The 21,867-nt window shown below is 35.3% G+C and overlaps 1 protein-coding gene across 5 annotated transcripts in view; it reads right to left on the bottom strand.

The window, feature by feature from the left end:
* The window catches only part of asap2a (ArfGAP with SH3 domain, ankyrin repeat and PH domain 2a), a 128,422-nt gene that overhangs the window by 3,586 nt on the left and 102,969 nt on the right, over positions 1–21,867 (bottom strand). For 2 of the 5 annotated variants that reach the window (XM_073927449.1, XM_073927450.1), the window contains 12 exons: positions 18,843–18,937; positions 18,345–18,534; positions 17,003–17,088; positions 16,661–16,776; positions 13,602–13,669; positions 13,416–13,523; positions 10,794–11,022; positions 7,652–7,798; positions 5,930–6,050; positions 3,054–3,112; positions 2,851–2,930; positions 2,266–2,379 (listed from right to left, as the gene is read on the bottom strand). In XM_073927449.1, the coding sequence (XP_073783550.1) occupies positions 2,266–2,379; positions 2,851–2,930; positions 3,054–3,112; positions 5,930–6,050; positions 7,652–7,798; positions 10,794–11,022; positions 13,416–13,523; positions 13,602–13,669; positions 16,661–16,776; positions 17,003–17,088; positions 18,345–18,534; positions 18,843–18,937 (1,413 nt within the window). Of the gene's footprint in view, positions 1–2,265; positions 2,380–2,850; positions 2,931–3,026; positions 3,113–5,929; positions 6,051–7,651; positions 7,799–10,793; positions 11,023–13,415; positions 13,524–13,601; positions 13,670–14,935; positions 15,595–16,403; positions 16,777–17,002; positions 17,089–18,344; positions 18,535–18,842; positions 18,938–21,867 lie in introns of those variants that run through there. The other 3 variants (XM_073927448.1, NM_001045207.1, XM_073927451.1) reach the window with 2 other exon arrangements.

Raw genomic sequence — 21,867 nt, 5'->3', positions numbered from 1 at the left:
ATTTTATTACCTTCTCTTATGTCCTGAAACACTTAACCCCCTACTGCACACATTATGATAAATCTATAAAAAAATATGTTTGACTCTTTTCTTAGAATGGCTTAACTTGAAGTGCTGTAAAAAAGGGGAAATTTTTTAAGGTACTTTATGAAATGTTGCCATATGGCAACAACGTTCAACAGTGGATCCAACTTAGAAATTTCAAATTTAAATCTTTCCTTATAATTAATAATTTTCTTGTTTGTTTTGATTTAATTGGTGTTGCAGTATTATGAGCTATAACACTAAACTTATAAATGACACCTTATACACACTGCAACACTTCGTATCGTACAGCTTTCATTTATTCCATTCTTTTTTGCTGAATATTATTGAAAACAATCATAATATTGCATTATCATATATACAACATACAGTGAATATAAATATTTCCTCCAGTAAATATAACAAATAAACAACAAGTCTAGCATATCCAGATGCATCAGAATAATGTAGCTACACTATACTACGCCTGTCTTATCTGCCTCTAAGCTAACTTACCTGAACTGTCTATATCAAATGTCCAGTCTGCATCATTCTCATGGTCACTAAAACCCATCTCATCTGCAGGAAGAGCCAGTTCTGTGCTTTTCTTCTTTCACTTGCATTAGAACATAATGGTGTTCGCTAATAAACTCTTCCCTGTATTCATATCTATTCAAAAGCAGTATTACCATTAAAACTACATTTTATCTGTAATATAAATGCAATTACCATTCAACTAATCAACATTATATTACTAGACTTCATGTTGTTATTGTTACAACTTAAAAGTTCACAGCTGACCTTGCTAGCTTACTAACCCATTGTAATATTGCACGTTCCACTATTGCACAGTGTTGTCATTTAGCAACACACACATTTGATCGATTTGCGAAAAACTAATTTGATAAAAAAATATATATATTGCTGTGAATATGTCTTCATAACTTACTGGAGGTGATGTTTCAGATTTTTTTATATTTATATATATATATATATATATATATATATATATATATATATATATATATATATATATATACATATATATATATATATATATATATATATATATATATATATATATATATATATATATATATATATATATATATATACATATATATATATATATATATATATATATATATATATATATATATATATATATATATATATATATAAATTGTCTGTAGTATATGTGTGTGAATGAGTGTGCATGGGTGTTTCCCAGTGATGGGTTGCAGCTGGAATCCGCTGCGTAAAATATATGCTATATATTTATATGTATATATGGCCAGTAATACATAATTCATTTTAGTCCAACTAAATTGATTTGAATTATGCAGAAAATTGTTTGCCATTCAGTTTACATGCAAGTAAAAATGATTTTATTAATTAGGGTGTCGTTACCTTCTTTTTTTGAAAAAAAATTTGGATAATTTAAATGAAAAACATGAAGTCATAAGGAAGGTTTTTAGGTGCTTTTCTGGACTGTAAATGTCTCACTGCCAGTGTTTTGTATATGGAGGATGAATGAACTCGGTTCATTTTCAAAACACAAGTGAAGATATTTTAGAGAAATGCCAAAGGTCTCGTGGGATTGAAATGACGTGGTTGAGTAACTAATAACAGAATAACAATAATAAGTCATAATAATATTAATAACTGATTATTTAATGCTTAAATATGTCTGTGAAGCAAAGCATTGAGGCCTAATCTGAACACTCAATATAACAGCAGAAATCAGTTTCAGGTGAGCAGCTGCATGATGCTGAGAGATCACACTCTTCAAAGTCTACTGTTATAGTACAGGGTTTAATACATTTTCCAAATTATTTATTTTACCCACTGCCATCTATAGGGATTGCTTTTTAGGTCATTTTATCACATCAAATATAGCCCAAGATCAGACAAGCAAATCCAGGACAAGAACCTCAGGACAAAATCATCTTTCATGAAAAATAATGCAGCTTTAAAATCTCCAAGACTAAGGTGGAAACGGCCTGAACACATTGATACATAAACAGTGCTGAAGTCACACAGAGAACTGCTCATTCATGATGAGCCTCCGTGGAGAGTGAATGACTAAACACAGCCGGTGGAAAGCAAAGCCATTTGCTGGGAAACAAGCAGCTGCTCTGTATTCAGCCCAGCATTAACAGCCAGCCAATAATAGAGATGGAAATATGCTGAAGTAGCTTTTGCTCTGATGAAGTGTGTAGCGCTCGCTCGCTCACTCACCCACCACTCCTGGTCCTCCTCTCCATCCACCACGATAAGCTCTCCCTCAGAGAAGGTCAGCTCGTCTGGATTATCGGCCACACAGTTATACATGGCCTTCACACGCTTCGGCTTCTGTCAAACACAATAAAGCACAAAGTACACTTCATTTTTATACATATATGATGTATAAAAGTTGCTCCAATAGCCAACTCTAGTGAATGTTTCATTTTAAAACATTTCAATGCATTAAAGTTTAGTCATTTTCATGAACTCATCAAGAATGCTGAACATTAATGCATAGAAATATTATAAAATTAAACAATACTGGCTGTGATGCCATACATGAACCATTTTGGTTCCACAAAGACTTTATCAGTGATCAGTAAAACATTTTAATAATATAAACAATCTTTAATAATAATAATAATAATTTTTTAATAATATAAAAAATATATTTTTTCTCCTATAAAGGATCCTTCATGGAGTGAAAATGCTTTAAGGGTGTTAAATATTCTTCATGGAACCTTCAACTCCAATAAAGAGTCTTCATTTTCAAGAGTGTGTATTCACGTATACAGAGTTTCCTCTTGAGGATGAACATACCAAATACGTTTTCCTGGGCATGTGGGTCGCAGGCAGAGTTTGACCAGTGGTGTTTTGTGGGCCTCCTGGGACTTCTTTAGCTGTTTGACAACAACAAAACACGACAACATCACAGTTAACATTTCATTTTCAATTCAATGACGCCCGCAGGTCTTCAATTAGAACATTCAACTTACAGTTAACATGGTTTCTCTGACATCTACCTGGTCTCTCGATGGATCCGGAGCGCATCAGTGTGCTTTTGCTGAAGTTTTTGTCCGCACTGCAACCAACACAAGTGAAGAGATGTGAAGATTGTACACAAAGACTCTCAAGTTCATTCAGTGGCCGTGTTAACAATGTCTCTGTGCAATATTGTTGGGCATTCAAGACCAATGACAACCTCACTTCATTGCGAATATCCTGAAAACTATTGCCACACATTTTAAAACACATTTGAACTACGCTGTTTAATTTCAGGCTGACCAGTCCTGCTTCTGTAGACAAATATATTTCATTATTTCGAGCAAATTCGTTCTTTCGCTTTAAAAAGAAATTTTGAAGCTGTGTTACGGCGATGAGATCATTGTGTAAATTCCAATGAGGAGACTGGATGTCTGTACCAGCGAGTGCAACATGACCTCTTTGAGTTTTCAGCATTAATTCATGAGAAAGACTTGGTTTGAACCAATCAGCGCGCTCTATTGTGAATGAAGTGCAACTTCATTAATATGCATGATATAGCTTTGAAGACTGTTTTTACCACATTATTCAGATAGCAGAGCAACGCCATGTTATGTTGCAAACATAAATAAAATAAATGGAAGAAGAAGAAATGTTTGGAGACATGAGTCATAAGTGTTGTTTATAAATGTGCTGCAACAGATTTAGTTTCCATTTGCCCGCAATGAGAGCACAGCTGATTACAGTGGTCTGCTAACACGCGACAACAATATGTTTGTAGGAACATTTTTTACCTGGAGCTTTTCACATATGGAACTGGTGAAATCCGAATTTGCCACTTGTCTCCTTTTAAAAAAAAGATGTGGTTCCAGTTGTTGTTGATTGTCCTGTCTCTACAGACTGAGTGTGTGTGTGTGTTCTTTGTTTATGTTTATTAGGGTGCTTTCACACCTGTGAATCGATTCAGTTGTTCCGAAACAGAGATTAAATTGTTACATTGTTGCTCTTTGCTCTTGGAGCGGTTCGCATTCACACTGCAAAGTTTCTAATCGGACCAAAAGAGCTAAAACAAGTCACGTGCGAGTAAACTCTCCTCACATTGGTCAGTGTCAGGGTTTATTTTGCAGCGTCCCGCTCAGCTGTCGGGAGAGGTGCTGGTTTGGTGGTGATTGACAGGGTGCGCGTGCGCGACATGTCTGAGGAGAGACGCGGTGGGGAGGGGTGAGAAGGGTGCGCGACGATACCTATTTGAGGACCGTTTTTGTTTGCGGGCATCCGGAGACTCGTGAAACTTCCCGCCCTACTCATAATTCTCTCTTCATATAGCCGTAAGCCTATTACATATCCATAAAACACTGTGATATAACCGCGCTCGGATCGGATCGCTTTCTCACTGCAATCGATCCGCTCCAGGGTTCGTTTCAATCGAGCCGAGACCACCTCACTCAAGCGATCTCGGAGCGATTACTTTGGCGCGGAACAGATCGCGATTGCCCTGTTCACATATGCCAAACGAACCGCGCTAAATGGGCAAACGAGATACGTTCCGAAACAAAAGTGTAGGTGTGAAAGCACCCTTAGATGTCAAAGTTAGTTAGTATCGTCAGCAGTACTATTTCAGTTTTTAAAGACATACCTTGGTCAAAATGATTTAGTTTACAGTACGCTAACATCACTGCAAAATTATGAACTGACAGATCTGCTGTAAATGCTGCTCTACAAATGCAAACATGTAAAAACCTCAATCAAAATATTACCTTCATGTAGGATTTTCGCAGCATTTTGTGACAGTATAGTCTATACACACACAGCTGTTTGGTGCTTTTTTCTCCATTCACCGAAAAATTTGGAGTTTTTTTTTCTCCCATATGGTGTGCGGTATTAAATTCCATTAAAACTAGACTCTGCCAGCAGTTCCTCGCATCCAATATATTGTTTGTCACGGGGCATGCATGAAATGTTCCTGAATAAAAGTGCTAAACTGCAGTTAAAGTCCACAAATTAAGAACGAAACACCCATAATGACATGAAACACTGGAGAAAGTGTAGATATTGCAGCAATGATGTTAGTCAGGTTATGTGTGTAACATGTAAATAAAAGTTTGTGGCCCTTTTATTATTAATACGAGTAGGATGAACTTATAATTTACAAGAATAATAAAAGAATACTTGTAATTTGGACGTATTACATTCACCATGTTGTCATTATCACATGACCTACTCTAATCAGTTGCATTGTTTTAATCCCATTCATAAATTCCCATGGCCTTATGGGATAATAAAGTGTCCATTGGATGTGCACATCAGAATAAGTAGTACACCCGGGTTCTTCTAACCTGCTGTTTTTTGAATACCATGAATACAGACATACTAATTAGCTCACATATGTATGTGATTTCGGATGCACTGAGTATATTCATACTTGGCTGCACTGTACACAAGCACACAAATAACCGTTAAACTAAAGTTAACATCCACATCTTTTATTAGTTTTACACTGAGAGCTCCGGCAAAAGTACTCTAGAGCATGCTGAAATAAGAGGGTCTCGATGAAATCTAAACACAAGTGGCCATGAGACTGCATGTTAATATCACGTGGAAACAGGGTCTTGTGCTCGGGTCATTCAAGGTAACCCCATTAGTAATCCGAGTGGCCTACTTGTCTGGTCCTCTGGCACTGTGTGCGTGAATGAGGCCTTGAATAGGAATTAATGAGCTGGTGAATCTGCAGTTCCCAACAGGCCATTTCCACCTTTGTGTTCACCTTTTACTGGAGTCAGACTCAACAAACATTTTCACCAGCGGCTATTTGGAGATATAATGAGTTTAATGGAGTTGTCCTGTAGGGCAGGACTGTCAGAGGACATGAGTATATTAGAGTGTGTGCTTGTGGTAATGGGTTATTTGTTAATCTGACCTTGTAGCCCGGTTGATGTTCTGTCCAGGAGGCCCCTGTCCGGGTTTGGGTTGCATATTCATGGTCTCCATCATACCAGTAGCTTTAGCCAGAGGAGGAGCAGCACCGCTGGGCATTAGAACTGCAAATAGAGCATCAACAACAAACATCATTACACTAAAGGGCACCAATTTGACCCCTTTTTCAAGATTTAAGAGAGGTCTTTTGTGTCTCAAGAATGTGTCTGGACAGTTTCACCTCAAAACACACATCAGATTATTTATTATACCTTTTAAAATATTGGGGTTTTCTGCTCTAAACACAATGTAGCTGTTTTTGTGGCCTGTGCCTTTAATGCTAGTCCTCCCCGCCCACCATTCCCATATGCCTCTCAGAGTGTGCCTCGATCTCCACCATGGCTGCGTCAGATAAACAGCACAGTGACAATCATGGAGGAAGCAGATGTCTCGTAACCTTTATTAGAAATACTACAGTAAGAACGTTCACAATGATTATTTGATGTATTTGTTGTGGAGTTAATTCAAGCCTTTCTGCAATGATGAGTCACACACAATGTTGTTACACACACACACAAACAGCCCATGCGGCAGGATACACATTAATATCAACTGCTGTATGGATATTTGTTAGTTGATGTATAAAATAAACCTGATTTAACGTCCACAAACTAGGATTGAAGCGTCTTCTTTAATAATTGTACTGACATGTGGCTGTGGTGATGAAGTAAAGCTGAAGTAAATTGCCGCAATTCATTACAAACATGCAGTGTTTTAAACACTTTAAACTTGTAAAACTCAATCTTGATCACATTTGATGATGATTGATGATCACAGAGAGCTGAACAGATCTTTTAATCTCGGTTGCTATGCGCACGTACATCCTTGTTGATATGATTTTACAAGCTACTATGGAGACATGTTATCACCCGGCTGTTGGTCAATTCAGTGGGCGGTGGAAACAACACTTCTACATCACGTTGCGGTGGGCCTCAAAATAGGAGGAATTTAGATCCTATTTTAACGTCAGGAAATTTTAAAAAATAAATTTGATGATGGCATAATGATGGCAGCTTTCGAAACGCAAAGCCTCAAAACCCTTACGAATCCTTGCTTATAAATCAGTGGTTTCGGAGAGCATATCAAATTGGCACGGTCAAGTGATTTCAGTAAACGGACGTTGTTACGTCATCACTTTTCATAGATCGTTAATTCAAGTTAACCATCACTATAACATTGACGAATCGTTGGTGAATCATTTTGCACACCCATTGGTTAAAATAATTTCAAATCTTTGTTTTCCAAGCAATTCAATTGTTTTGAAGCTTTGAAAAGCTTAGTTTGGCCCATCACTAATGCCTCAACAAAGTTCTTTTAAATAAAACCTAGAAGGCTGATCTATAAATCATCAACAATTTGAAAATAGATACAGGCTCATCCTAAAAGTGTTTGAGCAAACAGAAAATAAGCCAGTATCAAGTATCAAACATAACCCTGCTACCTGACATGCATTTGTAAATATATTAATGGACAGTTCTGTTGTCAAAAGGCAGAAGAGCTTAATGAATATTCATGAATAGAGACGCCAATGATGTCATGACATCCCCGGCAGGATCCATGGATTAACCAAAAAAACAACCTCATCTTAACACAAACCATAACAGGAAATAAAAGCGCTCAGCGTGGAGCAAAAGATGATCCACTCATTGATGTTCAGCCAACTCACGGGAGGTGGAAGTGACCCGTAAGGGAGGCGCAGGAGGATGCATGTTGGGAGGGTCAGAGGAGGATCTCTGTCTGCCGCTCAGATCCAGAGAGCCAGGCTTCCAGCCGGGAGATCCTTGAGTCAGTCCTGCAAGAGCAGACGGCTGAACTGTGGGAGAAAAAGAGAGGCGTTCAAGAAAATGACTACAAGACAAAGCTTTTGTTCACTAGACGATGAGAAAGCTCTGCTAGAACTCTTTTTTTTCTGGAGCTGGATCTCCTCCAGAGCAGCAGAGCTCCATTACGCACCTAATTTCATTAGTGTCTTTAATAATGCGGCTCATTGTGAAGTCTGAACCAGAGACTCTGTTCAAAGTGCCAAATGGAGAGAAAAGCATCTTGTGCTAAAGGCCTGACTATACTCAGTGAAGATGCAAGTGCTCTTTCTTCTTAATAACAAAATAAACACAATAAAAAATGACAGAGGAGTCAGAAAACAGCAGTTCAGGCATGTCCGGAAAGCATTCACTTCACTTCTTCCACTTTAATTGTTACAGCTCTAGTCCAAAATGGATTAAGCTCATTACTTTCATCCAGAGTCTACAAACAATACAAATAATGACATTTGTGAAAGAAGTTTACCAATGGCTGAAATCTTTGCTAAAGTACCAATAAGAAATAAGAAAAAAGAAATCTCATGTACATCCATATTCAGATAATTTGCCATCACACTCAAAATTGAGGTCAGGTAGCTCCTTTTCCACTGATCATCCTTGAGATGGACTTGGTTGAAGTCTAGCTGTGATAAATTCAGTGGAGTGGACATGATTTGGAAAGGCACACACTCATTCATATACGCTCATACAGGATATATAGGTTCATTATGCAACTCCCCTAAAGTTAAACTGTTTTAACATTTTCTATTTCATTCAGTTAATCTCTTGGTCAGATAGGAGCCATTTTATCTTAGCTTAGCATAATCAATTGAATCGGATCAGACCAGCATCTTGCAGAAGAATTTTCTAAAACGTTTTGAGAATATTTACAATAAAAGCTTGACTGTTCTCTAGTTACATTGTGTACTGTGGCTGACTGAAAATTAAAAGTTGCTATTTCAAACATGCTGGAAAGATTACCAGTTCAGTCGGCTGTGGCGACCCCCCAATTAATAAGGGGACTAAGCCGAAAAGAAAATGAGGGAATGAATGCTAATGGTCTAATCTGATTCAATAATCTATGCTAAGCTAAGCTAAAAGTGTTCCAGTCAAACCCAATAACAGCTGAATAGATTGAAGAATGGTAAAACTGTTTAAGTTTAGGGGACTTGTAATGAGTGTTTCTTGAACAGTACACGTCACAGCACACATCAGGTCATGAAGCCCAAGGAACTGTCTGTAGATCTCTGAGACAAGATTGTATTGAGGCACAGATTGGGGAAGAGTACAGCACTGAAGGTCCCAGTTAGCACTGTGAACTCCATCATCCATAAATGGAACCACCGGGCCTTAAGTGGGCTGTCCAGCCAAATAGAATGATCAAGGAGAAGATCCTTAGTCAGGAAGGTGATCAAGAACCTGATGGTCACTCCGAAAAAGCTTCAATATTTCTCTGTGGAGAGGAGAACCTTCCAGAAAAAGCAGCACTTAATCAGGCCTGTACAGTGGAGTCTCCTAACTGAAGCCATTCGTCTGTAAAAAGGCACATAAAGGCCATCTGGAGTTTGCTGATGGACTGCGAGAAACAAAATTCTCTGGTCTGATGAAACAAAGATTGAACTCTTTGTCTGAAGGAACAATGTCAATGACTCTGCACCTGACCAAAGCCATTTTTACAGTAAAGCATGGTGGTTTCAGCATCATCTGAGTGAAGCTGCAAGAACTGGAAGACTAGTGATGATAGAGAAAGCAGAAAGCAGCAATGTACAGGGACCTCCTCGATGAAAAGCTGAAAATGGAATAACTGTATTGCAGGCGTGCCCTCTAAATGTTGATAAATCAAGTCAAGCACTGGAGCTCCTGGCAGAGTTTGTGAGAGCTCATGTAGGTCAGCAGCATCTTCATGAACTGATCTTCAAGAACAGGTCAAATGAGAGTTCTGGCTTTTTGAGAGAATCTGACATCTGTGAGGCTAAAAATACAGCAGCCTGCTGTGGCCTGAATGTCAAGCAGAAAACCTTCTTAAACAGCACTGCTGACTTTAGCCCTGTTTGACAGCATCATTAGCTGGTTTCTGTAAGTAGAACATTCAGTTACACACTTTGTTCACAACCAAAACAAATATAAAGCTGATCCTGTAATGACTTAGTTTTTTTTTTAACGCATGCTGGACATTTTATTTATATTTTATTATATTTTTGTCACTTACAAGAAAATGTTATTTGAAAACTGGTTGTACTTCATACTTGAAAAATAATAATAGCAATAACAATGATAATAATAATAATAATTAATTCAATGTATGCATTATAGCAGTGTGGCTTTATTTTAATATTGCTTGCATATAATAATTATGATAATGATTTACATGCAAGGAATATTACAATAAAGCCACAGTGTTGTAATGTTTAAACTGACTTTATTATTATTATTATGTAACTAAACTATTAGTTAAACATCACATTCAAGGAGTTCAATCATATTCTGGAGAATTCATATATAGTTTTGTGTAGTGATTATCTATAATTATACACAATAAAAAAGCTGAGTTCCACAAAATGGATTTGATTTAACTTAATTGTTTTTACAATTTTAAGTAGATTGAACATAAAAAGATTAAGTCACCCCCCCATGCAAAAATTGTGTTTTAGCTCATTTTAAATCAGTACTTTGAACCAGAAGCAAAAATATTTTTGAGTGTAGTATCCATCACATTAGTTCATAAAAAAAAACATTTAATAGCATTTAAAACTAGTTAAAAATTATTCATTCTAGTTGTACTTCACAATAAGGTCTCATTTCTTACAAAATAATTATAATGATTACATGGTAATAATAATAATACAGTAACACTATAGTTATAGAAATGGTCTTATAATTGTATAGTTGTGTAGCTTCAACAAAGAATTCTTGTATTCTTCATGTTATTTGTGTAAAATATAAATTATATCATGTAATTCTTTAAAAGTCTCTCAGTTTCCCTTTATGATGCATATGTGAGTACAGTACCTAGGTTTCGGGGTGGTAGAGGTGGAGCAGAAGAGGACAGGCTGACGGGTGAGCTGGTGTTAATGATGGTCCCGTAGGTTTCATTGTTGACCAGGTTTGGCACAAAGCGTTGCTTGTCTTTAACCAGGTCTCGACCGTCTCGGCTCAGGCTGGCTGGACTCAGCTGAAGGGAGTTACTGCCCGGTGTGTAGCAGCTGATGGGCCGCTCATCCCGCCGGTGAGGACTCGACTACACACAAACATTACAGGACATCATATAATGAATACTAATTATTATTCTTATTGCTTAACACAATACAGTGCTCAGCATATATATATATATATAGTAGTTACTCTCAACACAAATCTCTCTTTTAAATTCATAAGTTTAATAGGAAGCTCTACTATATTATATTTGTGCATATACATTAGATTTGTCAGTACTGAAGTTAAATCTGGAGCTTGTCCAACAAAATAATTTGCGATAATAGTCCAAAAACTAGTTCACCCAAATGTATATGTAAGAGGAAAATCTTAAATACAAATTTAAAAAAAGTGGAAAAATCAAGAGAAGCAAAAAGAATTCAATTTTTTGAAAATGTATAGGTTGCAATTTTTGTTTGCAATATTTTGCTTGAATTTAATTGTATTATCTTTTAATTTCTAAATATGTTTGGTGACTAAAGTATTATTTTAATAAATATATCTGTTCAATAAATCTGTTTAATTTAAATGCACCAAAATACAACAATGTTAACTGAGAAATGGATAAAAATATTTATTTTCAAAATGGGCTGTACTCAATTATGCCGAGCACTGTATATATAGTATAAAGCAGAAAAAAAATTATTTATCATATTTTTATTTTGTATTTATTTGTTATATTAAAAGGTATTTGTTTATAGTAAATAACCAGAATTAATATTCACAACAATTAAAACCTTTTTGCAAAAATGTAAAAATGAAGCCGCATTTTAAATTATGTCCATAAGTATAATGCCCTTTTTATTTGATCAATTGATTGTTCATCCACTTACAAAATCAACATTTTAAAAGATCAGTTACTTTTAAGGGAATTAACTGATTTAAAAAAAATATTATTTGTAATTATTAATTTAGATATAAAATAACACATTTTTTTTTTAATTTCAAAGCACACATTTCATGTTTATCTGTATGGGTTTTTTTTCCAGATATTTCATCTTTTAGTAAAACATTAAATATATGCAGATTCTTACTATGTATGGAAGTGCAATTAAACCCAAATTACAGTGAACAAGAACATATAATTCTATTAAATCTTGTTTTCCATTAGCTAAAATGGCAAAAACACTGTTTGGGTTGACTGTACTATATTTATGCATTTAATATGCTGCAATAGCAGTTTAATTTAGACTTAATTTAGACTTATATTTACCTTACTTTATATTAAATACAATTATTATGTATTACATAACATTCTAAACACATAAACATTCAGATATGGAAAACATTAAGAGACCATTTACAAATGATCAGTTTCTATGGATTATGATTTACAGTTAAATGCTTTATAGTTTGTTTAACTGCAAATCATAAATCCAGAATAACTGAGTATTTCCAAGACATCTCTTCCACATTTAAAAAAGAAAATGCAGTGCCTTATATAAATCGTTTATTAAAATAATTGTCAGTTAAATCCCAGCTCACACTGGTTTGGGTGCAGTAGGACTGGTGGAAGCATAACTGAGGCCAGCTAGTAAAGTGCTATGCAGGTAAACCTCACTCCTCTGACTAATAAAGGTGCTCGAGTGACAGACGTTAGAGGCCATGGTCTTTAGCCTCCTTGGTAGTGCAACCAACTCCCATATAAAGAATCGCCACGTGTGGGCTCATCCGGGATGGGAATGAGGTGTAGGGGGGGTGAGTGTAACGGAGTGTAAATATAAAATACGTCCTTATATAAATTTTTAAAATAAAAAGACTGTTTTAAATTTAAAAGAGTTAAGAAATCAGTAATTGGTGAAACAACCATCATTTACAATAACTGTTGTGTTCTGACTAACTGTCATTTTCTGAAAATAAAACCCTTAAATGACAATGAACAATGAATAAATGAATACAATGAATACAAAATAATATACAGATTTTACTTATATAGTCCAGAAAGTTTTCAAGTGCTCTCTTTTTTCATATCTGTTCAGACGTGTGTATATGACCCACTAGCCATATGTAGGGCCAGACAGAATTTGCGGACTTGTTTTGCTATTTCTGCTGGGAATTTTATTTAAAAAAATAGCAGATTTATGTGGATTTTGAGAGTATCATAACTAAAACTTAATATATGAAATAAAAAATAATAGCTTTTAAAATTTTAATTAATGTTTACAATGCAAATCCATCTAGATCCGCTTATTTGATAAACAAAGCAAGTCTCTCACATAATACATCTACTAAAGGACAAAATATTACTGCACAAACTTTACTGTAAATAAATCATGTGAACACTCTCATGTTAGTTAATAATATTACTGAAATAAATGTAAAAACGGAGTAAATATAGATTTACACAAGTAAAGAAATATATTTGATGGGCTTAAAATCTGTGGAAATCTGGCCTAGTCATAAGTCAAAATCGAATACAAGCATCGAGTCGTTTTTCACCTTCTCATCCAGATCTTCATCACTCTCGTCCAGGTCTTCATGCTGAAGTCTCCACTCATACTCCACATGCACATGAGCATTGAACTTCCCTGCAAGAGCCTGGTTCAGCTAAAACACACACACAGAGACACCATAAACCCAGCGCGCTTTCATCTCATATTAAACTACAAGAGCAAAAGGGCTCACCAGTTCCTCACACTGCAGATGTTTGAGTCGCCTGGCGATGTCCAACGGGGTCTCTCCAGCTTCATTAGCTTAAACACACACAAACAAACACAGCTATGATGCATTTAATAAAGAAGGAGGATGTCCCATGACATTTAGTACTCTTGGCTTTGTGCAATGAGTTGAACAAAGATCCAGACAGCTTGCTCACAGAAGACTCTGGCAGAAATAATGGAGAGGAGACTCCCTGGCACAGATTCACACACACACACACTCAGACACATGCAGCTCTTATCTGCTCTTGCCATTGTTTGGGGAACACTGCTGAAGTGAAAGTGAAAATATGGGGTCTATTTAATCGGCCTTCACCCGTATAAGACGGATTTTTAAAATAAGATTTTTGCTGAAACCATGATGGCTAGCATATAGTCATAGATCAGTACGGAATCTGTGCCCACAGAAATCCGCAGACTTTTAGCCCATTAAGTCTTTTTATTTACTTGTGTAAGTGAGTGTACATTTATATTCAGTTTTTAAACTAATTTGTTCCATAATGGAAATTGTAAAATGGAAAGCAGCTGCACAGAAAGAAAAGTAAGTGGCCTGCAACTGTGTTTTCATTTGTTTATGGTCTGTTTCGTTTGTCTTTATTTTCCACATGTTGTTAGGGAAATTTCAACATTATAAAAGCACAGAGAATATAAAAGTAATAAACTTAATCATATTTATTTATTTGTATTTATTTATTTATTCATTTTATTTGTTTATCCATTTTTTTATTTTATTTTTTATTTTATTTATTTATTTATCTATTTTGGGAAATGTGACATGGGTAGTTTTATAATAGTTGTGTTTTATGGATCACCAAGAATCACTGTTCCGGCAAAAACGTTCTTTAAAGATATTCTTTAAACTGAAAGTTCTGTCATTTACTCATCCTCCTTTTGTTACAAACCTTTCTTTCTTCTGTTGAACACAAAGGTAGATATACTGAGGAATGTGCAGAAAAAAACTATATTACACCATAGTAAAACATTTTGTTTGTACTAGGGAGGTCAAGGACTGCTTTTTTCAAACATTCTTTAAATAATAAAAAATAGTATATCTAAAAAAATGTAAGGATAAGTAAATAATGTGGTAAAACTCATTAACTTCCATATTTTTTGTTTGTACCATAGAAGTCAATGACTTTTTTTTAAACATTCTTTGAATAATAATAAAATAATAATAATAAAAACTTGAGTGTGAGTAACTGGAGCGTGAGTAAATGGTGTGAAAAGTTAAATTTTTTGAGTGAACTATTTCAGAATAAATGCCACCAACATCTTGAATGACCCAAAGGTCACTAAATGAACATTACATTTCCATTTATTTAGGTTCAACAACAGGGGCCAGTTGCACATGCAGTGCGCAAGTTAAAACATAGCCCAGTTGTGACTTAAAGCGACACCAAGTTACAACTTACACACTACTAAATATATTTGTGTTGCCCCACAGAACCAAAATTTTAAATGTAACGCTTTTCCAATTAAATACTTACGACTTAATTGAAGAGCTTGCGAGAAGAATCTACTCACAGCCTTAATTTCCTCCCAAATCTGGCTTTTTTTTTGGTTTATGAAGGAAGAGTTTAATTTTCTATCAAGAAGTGTTTTGTGTTTGTTGTATCCATCAATTAAAACAAGAATTTCTTCACAGCTGAGTTTTTTTCTGCTCTTTTCTCTTTCATGAGTAGGATGTAAAAAAAATTCACGGCCCATTCACGGCTAGCGATGCAGATGTGTGCATTGTATGTTATTATTGATTGACTGTAATTTAATGTGCTTTAAAAATGTTATTTATAATTTTATTTCATAGAGCAGTCATATATACTGTAGATGCATTAGTTGCAGAATTTCAAAGCAGTTTAGTCATTCAAGTCTGACTTTTGACTTTTTACGGAGAGCTTACGACCTATTAACTCCCGTTTGCATTAAGAACATGTGGTGCAACTGAAGTGAGCAAAAATTTTGGTCTGTCGCGCGCGTTCTGATCAGCTGAGTTGTTGCGCGCGTGCTCAAGAGCGGTGTTGTCGCGCGCCTACTGAAGGGCGGGACCGAGGGTGTGCCGCGTCGCGGGGGCACTTTTGATCATTTTGGAAGGGCACTTTCTATCCAGGACTAAAAAGGGCATGTGCACTGCACAGGTTGAGCCATATGTGTGCTTGTGCCTGCAATGGATCGGTTTCTGAGACCCCCCGATTCAAAGCCTTCAAGTTCAGGGCTTAAACCCAAAAGAAGACGATATGATGATCAATATTTGAATTTAGGATTTACGTGGACAGGACCAGCTGATGAACCACGACCTTTAAGTGTGGTTTGTCAAGATATTTTGGCTAATGACAGCATGAGACCCGCTAAACTTTGACTGTTTTGACTGGGATTAACAGTTCTATTCATATTAACCATCATCCTAGTTTAAAACGTTATATTAAAATACTTGTTATTACTCTGTAAATAATTGCACTTTCATGCAAATGATGATAAAAGTGAGTTAACAGTCTTACATCTTGTCTGTGTCTTTATATATACTGTATATATATATAAATATATATATATATATATATATATATATATATATATATATATATATATATATATATATATATATATATATATATATATATATAAATAAATATATATATATATATATATATATATATATATATATATATATGTATGTGTGTGTGTATGTGTGTGTGTGTGTGTGCGTGTTTGGGAGGAGGGGGGCGCCAATGGATAAGTTGTGTCAAAAGGGAGGCCCACTGTCTTAGACTTTGAAAACCCCTGAGCTAGAATATACTAAGCTCCTAGTGCTGACTTTACATTCCAGTTTAAGAAAAAACTTACAATCAGCTGGTGCAAACCCTACTCATGACAACAAACCTTCTCAAATCAAGCTGAAGTCAAAACAAGAAGATCATCTGAAAACATCCTGAAAATAAAGAAATCACCAGACAAAACAAGACTTTTGGGAATCCTTCAGTATGTCGCACCCAAACGTCCGCATTGGACAGGATCTACGTGAGATTTGCCTCATACCGATATCTATGGAGGCTTTTCCTCTGAGCAGCAGTTTGAGACACTCGCTGTTGTCCGTCAGGCAGCAGTAATGCAGAGCTGTGCTTCCTTTAGCCGTTTGCTTATCCAGGTTTAAACTGCGGAGAGAAACACACACAATTTTGCCTGTTTAGACAACATTCAATCTCAATTTTCCGTTCCAGCCACAGCCTCTTTAACCTTCAGGAGCAGCACTTTTAAATAGCTGTGGTCAAACGAGGACATAAAAGCTGTTGATTCAGACTGAGTTTGCGGGACAGCATCGGTCAGCACTCGCTCAGCAGATTCGGGAAAAAGGTGTTTTCAGGTGTGTCTGGCTCTTGCCTGTTTTGGGTGAGGAAGTCGATGATGTGTAGGGAAGTTCTGTCCACCAGTCTCACGGCCAGATGAAGAGCCGTCTCACCTTGTTCCTGCCGCAGCCAGACAAACAAAACAACATGTTTATTCTCTAGCTTGGTTACTACTTGTGTTTGTACACTCAAGGGCTACTCGTGGCTGAAAGGTTGTGATATTTTTTGACAGAATTCACTGTATGTGGATTAACCAGGATTACACATCATTTATGAAAGCTTTTGTTACAATCAGTGTTGGGGAGTAACTAGTTACATGTAATGCCGTTACGTAATTTAATTACAAAATAAATGTAACTAATTTGTTACAATTACTGAGGAAAAAAAAGTATAATTTAATTACAGTTACTTATGAAAATAATAAAGATTACAAATGGGGTTACTTCTAAAAATGTTCTTTAAAAATCTGGGATCTGTTAAATGATATTAATCTGTTGCTTTGCTTTTTTTGATATGCACAATGCCTTCTGCTTAGGCCTTTTATTAAAGTGCTGCTATTCTGCTAAACCTATATTTTCCAGTAGAGCGGCGGTAGCGTCGCTAAATAACAGTCAGACAATTGCAGCACATTCAGAACGCTGCTGCCAGGATTCTGACCACAACCAGAAAATCAGAGCATTACATTAGAGATATGCTCACTGAAAACAAACCGATCACGTAAAACAGATCACTTAGATCTTTAAATTAGAAATTCCAAGTATTCAATCAAAACAAGATGAATCAGCCTTCAGCTACTACGCCCCCACTGCTAGAATCATCTTCCAGAAATCAGATGTGCTCCAACATTAGACATGTTCAAATCAAGAATTAAAGCACTTTGAATTGTGTATGAAATGTGCTATATAAATAAACTTGCCTTGCCTTAAAAGTCAACACAATTAACAAAATTATAATATAATAAATATAATTTAATTTAATATAATAATATAATATAATAAATATAATTAATATAATAAATATAATACAATAAATATAATTTAATTTAATATAATAATAAAATTTAATATGATAAATATAATTTAACATAATATAATAAATATAATATAATTAATATAATATAATAATATTATATAATAAATATAATATAATAAATATAACATAATATAAAAAAAATATTATATGATTGTTTGTATTTGTTAGGTACAATTTGTATTTGTATTGCTATCATTATTCCTTTTTTCATTCCTTCCACCTGTTTTCTCTTTTTAATCTTTGTACAGCACTTTGCTTAAATGAAGTTGAACTTAATTGTGCTCTATAAATAAAGTTGTAAAGATGTAATATAATCTAGTGTGAGGTATGATGGTAACACTCACATGTCCATTAGCCAGAGGAATGGGCTCCATCAGATCCACTCCTTCAGCATAGACCTGGATGAGAGAGAAAATGTCCCGGGCCTTCACAGCATCACAGAGCGTGTGCAGCTTCGACAGTGCGTCTGGACACTTCTTACGAGCGAAGCGTTTCTCTGTGTATTTGGCCATGATAAAGTCCTTCCTCGCCTGCCTGTCATACAAGGGAATTTAAAAAGGTCATTGATTACAATTTTACTTGTTTTTTTTACTTCAGTTGAACTTTTATGTATTGTTGCTGTTTGAGCATAAACAATATCAAGTTCAAAACCACCTCAGGCACCTCACCTTTTCATTTGTCATTTCCATCAATCGTTTCTCATGCGAAAATAAAGTGATTTTTTAAAAGCTAAACATAAACACATTACAGTGCACCACACAAACAAAAGGTAAGCCTCTCAGGTTGAATAAGTTAGTAAATTAATAGAGCAATGCGAAATTTTCAGACAATCTTCAGCTTACATGTCACTGGCTGGATTCGGTTTGATCACATCTTCTGCCGTCAGACAGGCCTCCATGATCTCATTGAAGCCAGCATTCCCCACGTTCTTGGCCAGCTAAACATCACACAACACACAAAACACATCCTTGAAATCAACAGTGGCACGCAACGGACTGTATTTAAACAATGTGAAGACACTGAAAGTGAATAAGAGAGAGAAAATAACTAATAGTTAGTTACTTTGTGTATAACACATTTTCTAACATGTTATGTTTGTGTATTATTTTACTAAATGTGAGCTAATTTGCATTTTTAACACAACAATCTGAACAATGGATTGGAAGTATTTTTTTCACAAACAGTGCATCCGGAAAGTATTCATAGCACTTCACTTTTTCCACATTTTTATGTAACAGCCTTTTCCCAAAAATGGATTAAATTAATTTATTTCCTTAAAATTCTACACACAATACCCCATGATGACAATGTGAAAAAAGATTTTTTGAAACTGTCGCAAATTTATTGAAAATAAAAACTTGAAAAATCACAACTACATAAGTATTGACAGCCTTTGCTGGGAAGCTCTAAATTGAGCACAGGCACATTCTGTTTCCACTGATCATTCTTGAGATGTTTCAGCAGCTTCATGTAAGTTAACCTTTGGTAAATTCAGTTGATTAAACATGAGTTGAAAGAGCATAAACCTGTCTATATAAGGTCCCAGGGTTGACAATGCATGTCAAAGCACAAACCAAGCATGAAGACAAAGGAATTGTCTACAGACCTCAGAGACAGGATTGTCTTGAGGCACAAGGCTGGGGAAGGTTACAAAAAAATTCTGCTGCTCTAAAAGTTCCAATGAACACAGTGGCCTCCATCATCCAATAATGGAAGATGTTTGGAACCACCAGAACTCTTCCTAGAGCCGGCTGGCCATCTAAGCTGATTGATCAGGGGAGAAGGGCTTTAGTCAGGGAGGTCTGAGCTCCAGCGTTCTTCCGTGGACAGAGGAGAACCTTACAGACGGATAACCATCTGTGCAGCAATCCACCAATAAGGCCTGCATGGTGAAGTGGCCAGACTGAAGTCACTCCCCGCCTTGAATTTGCCGAAAAGCATCTAAAGGACTTTCAAACCATAAGAAACTAGTGGACAGTTCTTGTGGAGTTACCATGTTAGTACACTGGTATTACAAGGTGAAACCTTCTAATGCAGCATTAGTTTTGCCATACAGTGTTAACAAGTACATAGTATGCAAACAAATGTGGGAGTGGAAAAACACCTGCAAGTGCGTATTGTTGTTCCGCAATGCACTTACAGAATTCTTGTTAAAAATGTGTACTTTCTTTGTTACCAATGTCCTGTTACACATTTGAACTTACACATACTATTCAGTGAGTTGTTACATGTGTGTAGTTACACCAGTATTACACAAGTAAATACTATGTACCAGTGTGTACATACACTGTAGTTACATACTGCTTACACATCTAGTTACCATGTAAGTTCAGAGGTATAAGAGACTATATAAAGTGGGAACGAATTTTGAGAAAATGAATGAATTGAATCTATTTTAGAAGGCTGTAACATAAAAAATGTGGAAAAAGTGAAGTGTTATGATTACTTTCTAGATGCACTGTAGATAAAAATGAATATACAAGAAATTTGGTGAAGATTTATGGCTCAGTTATGGAGAAATATATACATTAAAATGTCTCAAATAAAATCTACAAACACAGATTAAAATAAAGTGGCATAAAAGAAACACTTGTAATTGTAACAAACAAACAAACCAAAAACACCAGTACATTTTATTTAGAGATTTGTTTCTACATCATTTGGCTTATTGCAAAAAACATTTCGTAAATTTTTATTGTTTAATTTTTATTTAGAATTGTTTTCTAAATTATGGAGGTGTTAATAATACGTGAAAAAATGAAACCGTTATTAAATGCGTCACAGTCAGGTATGGAAGCTGCTCTTTTACTGAGCGTAAGGCACTGCAGCAGGTGGTGAAAACTGCTCAATGCATGACAGGGACACCACTTTCACTTCAAGAGGACATTGCAGAAGAAACACTGTCTGAGCGCTGAGCACTTAGTATTCTTAAGAACTCCTCTCACCCTGCTCACATGCTGTTTTTTCTGTTTTCTTTATACCTCGTGACTTACACTTCCCATGAACTCTGCATTGTTTATTATTTAATATTTGCACAATCAAAATTGCACATTCATCACACTACTTCATCTTGAATTGCACATACACACTGTACACATACATTTGTTATTTTGTTTACATCTATCTGCATACCTCCGATTATTAATAGCAAACCGTACATACAGATGAAGTCAAAATTATTAGCCCCCCTGAATTATTAGCACCCGTTTATTTTTTTTTCCCAACTTCGGTTAACAGAGAACAGATTTTTTTAAAACACATTTCTAAACATAATATTTTTAATAACTCATTACTAATATCTGATTTATTTTATCTTTGTCATGATGACGGTAAATAATATTTTACTAGATATTTTTCAAGACACTTCTATACAGCTTAAAGTGACATTTAAAGGCTTAACTAGGTTAATTAGGTTAGCTAGGCAGGTTAGGGTAATTAGGCAGGTTATCGTATAATGATGGTTTGTTCTGTAGATAATCGAAAAATATATAGCTTAAAGGGGCTAACAATGTTGACTTTAAAATGGTATTAAAAAAATGTAAAACTATTTTATTCTATCCAGAAATAAAACAAATAAGACTTTCTCTAGAAGTAAAAATATTATCAGACACTGTGAAAACTCGCTCTGTCAAACATAATTGATAAAATACTTAAAGAAAAAAAAAAATCAAAGGGGGGCTAATAATTAAATTTTCAACTGTATATTCATCTACTATAAAACTCTGTTCATAGTTAATACAACCTTTATATAATGATTATAGTACATCCATCTGTAAATATCACCATAGTTTTTCTATAGCTGCACTTTTAATTTTTACCTGTATCCTGCACTTGCACTCCTGGTTATACCTAAACTGCATTTTGTTG

The sequence above is a fragment of the Danio rerio genome, chromosome 17, assembly GCF_049306965.1.
Source record: "Danio rerio strain Tuebingen ecotype United States chromosome 17, GRCz12tu, whole genome shotgun sequence".
NCBI classification, from domain to species: domain Eukaryota; kingdom Metazoa; phylum Chordata; class Actinopteri; order Cypriniformes; family Danionidae; genus Danio; species Danio rerio.
This window is presented reverse-complemented; position numbering and strand designations above follow the sequence as displayed.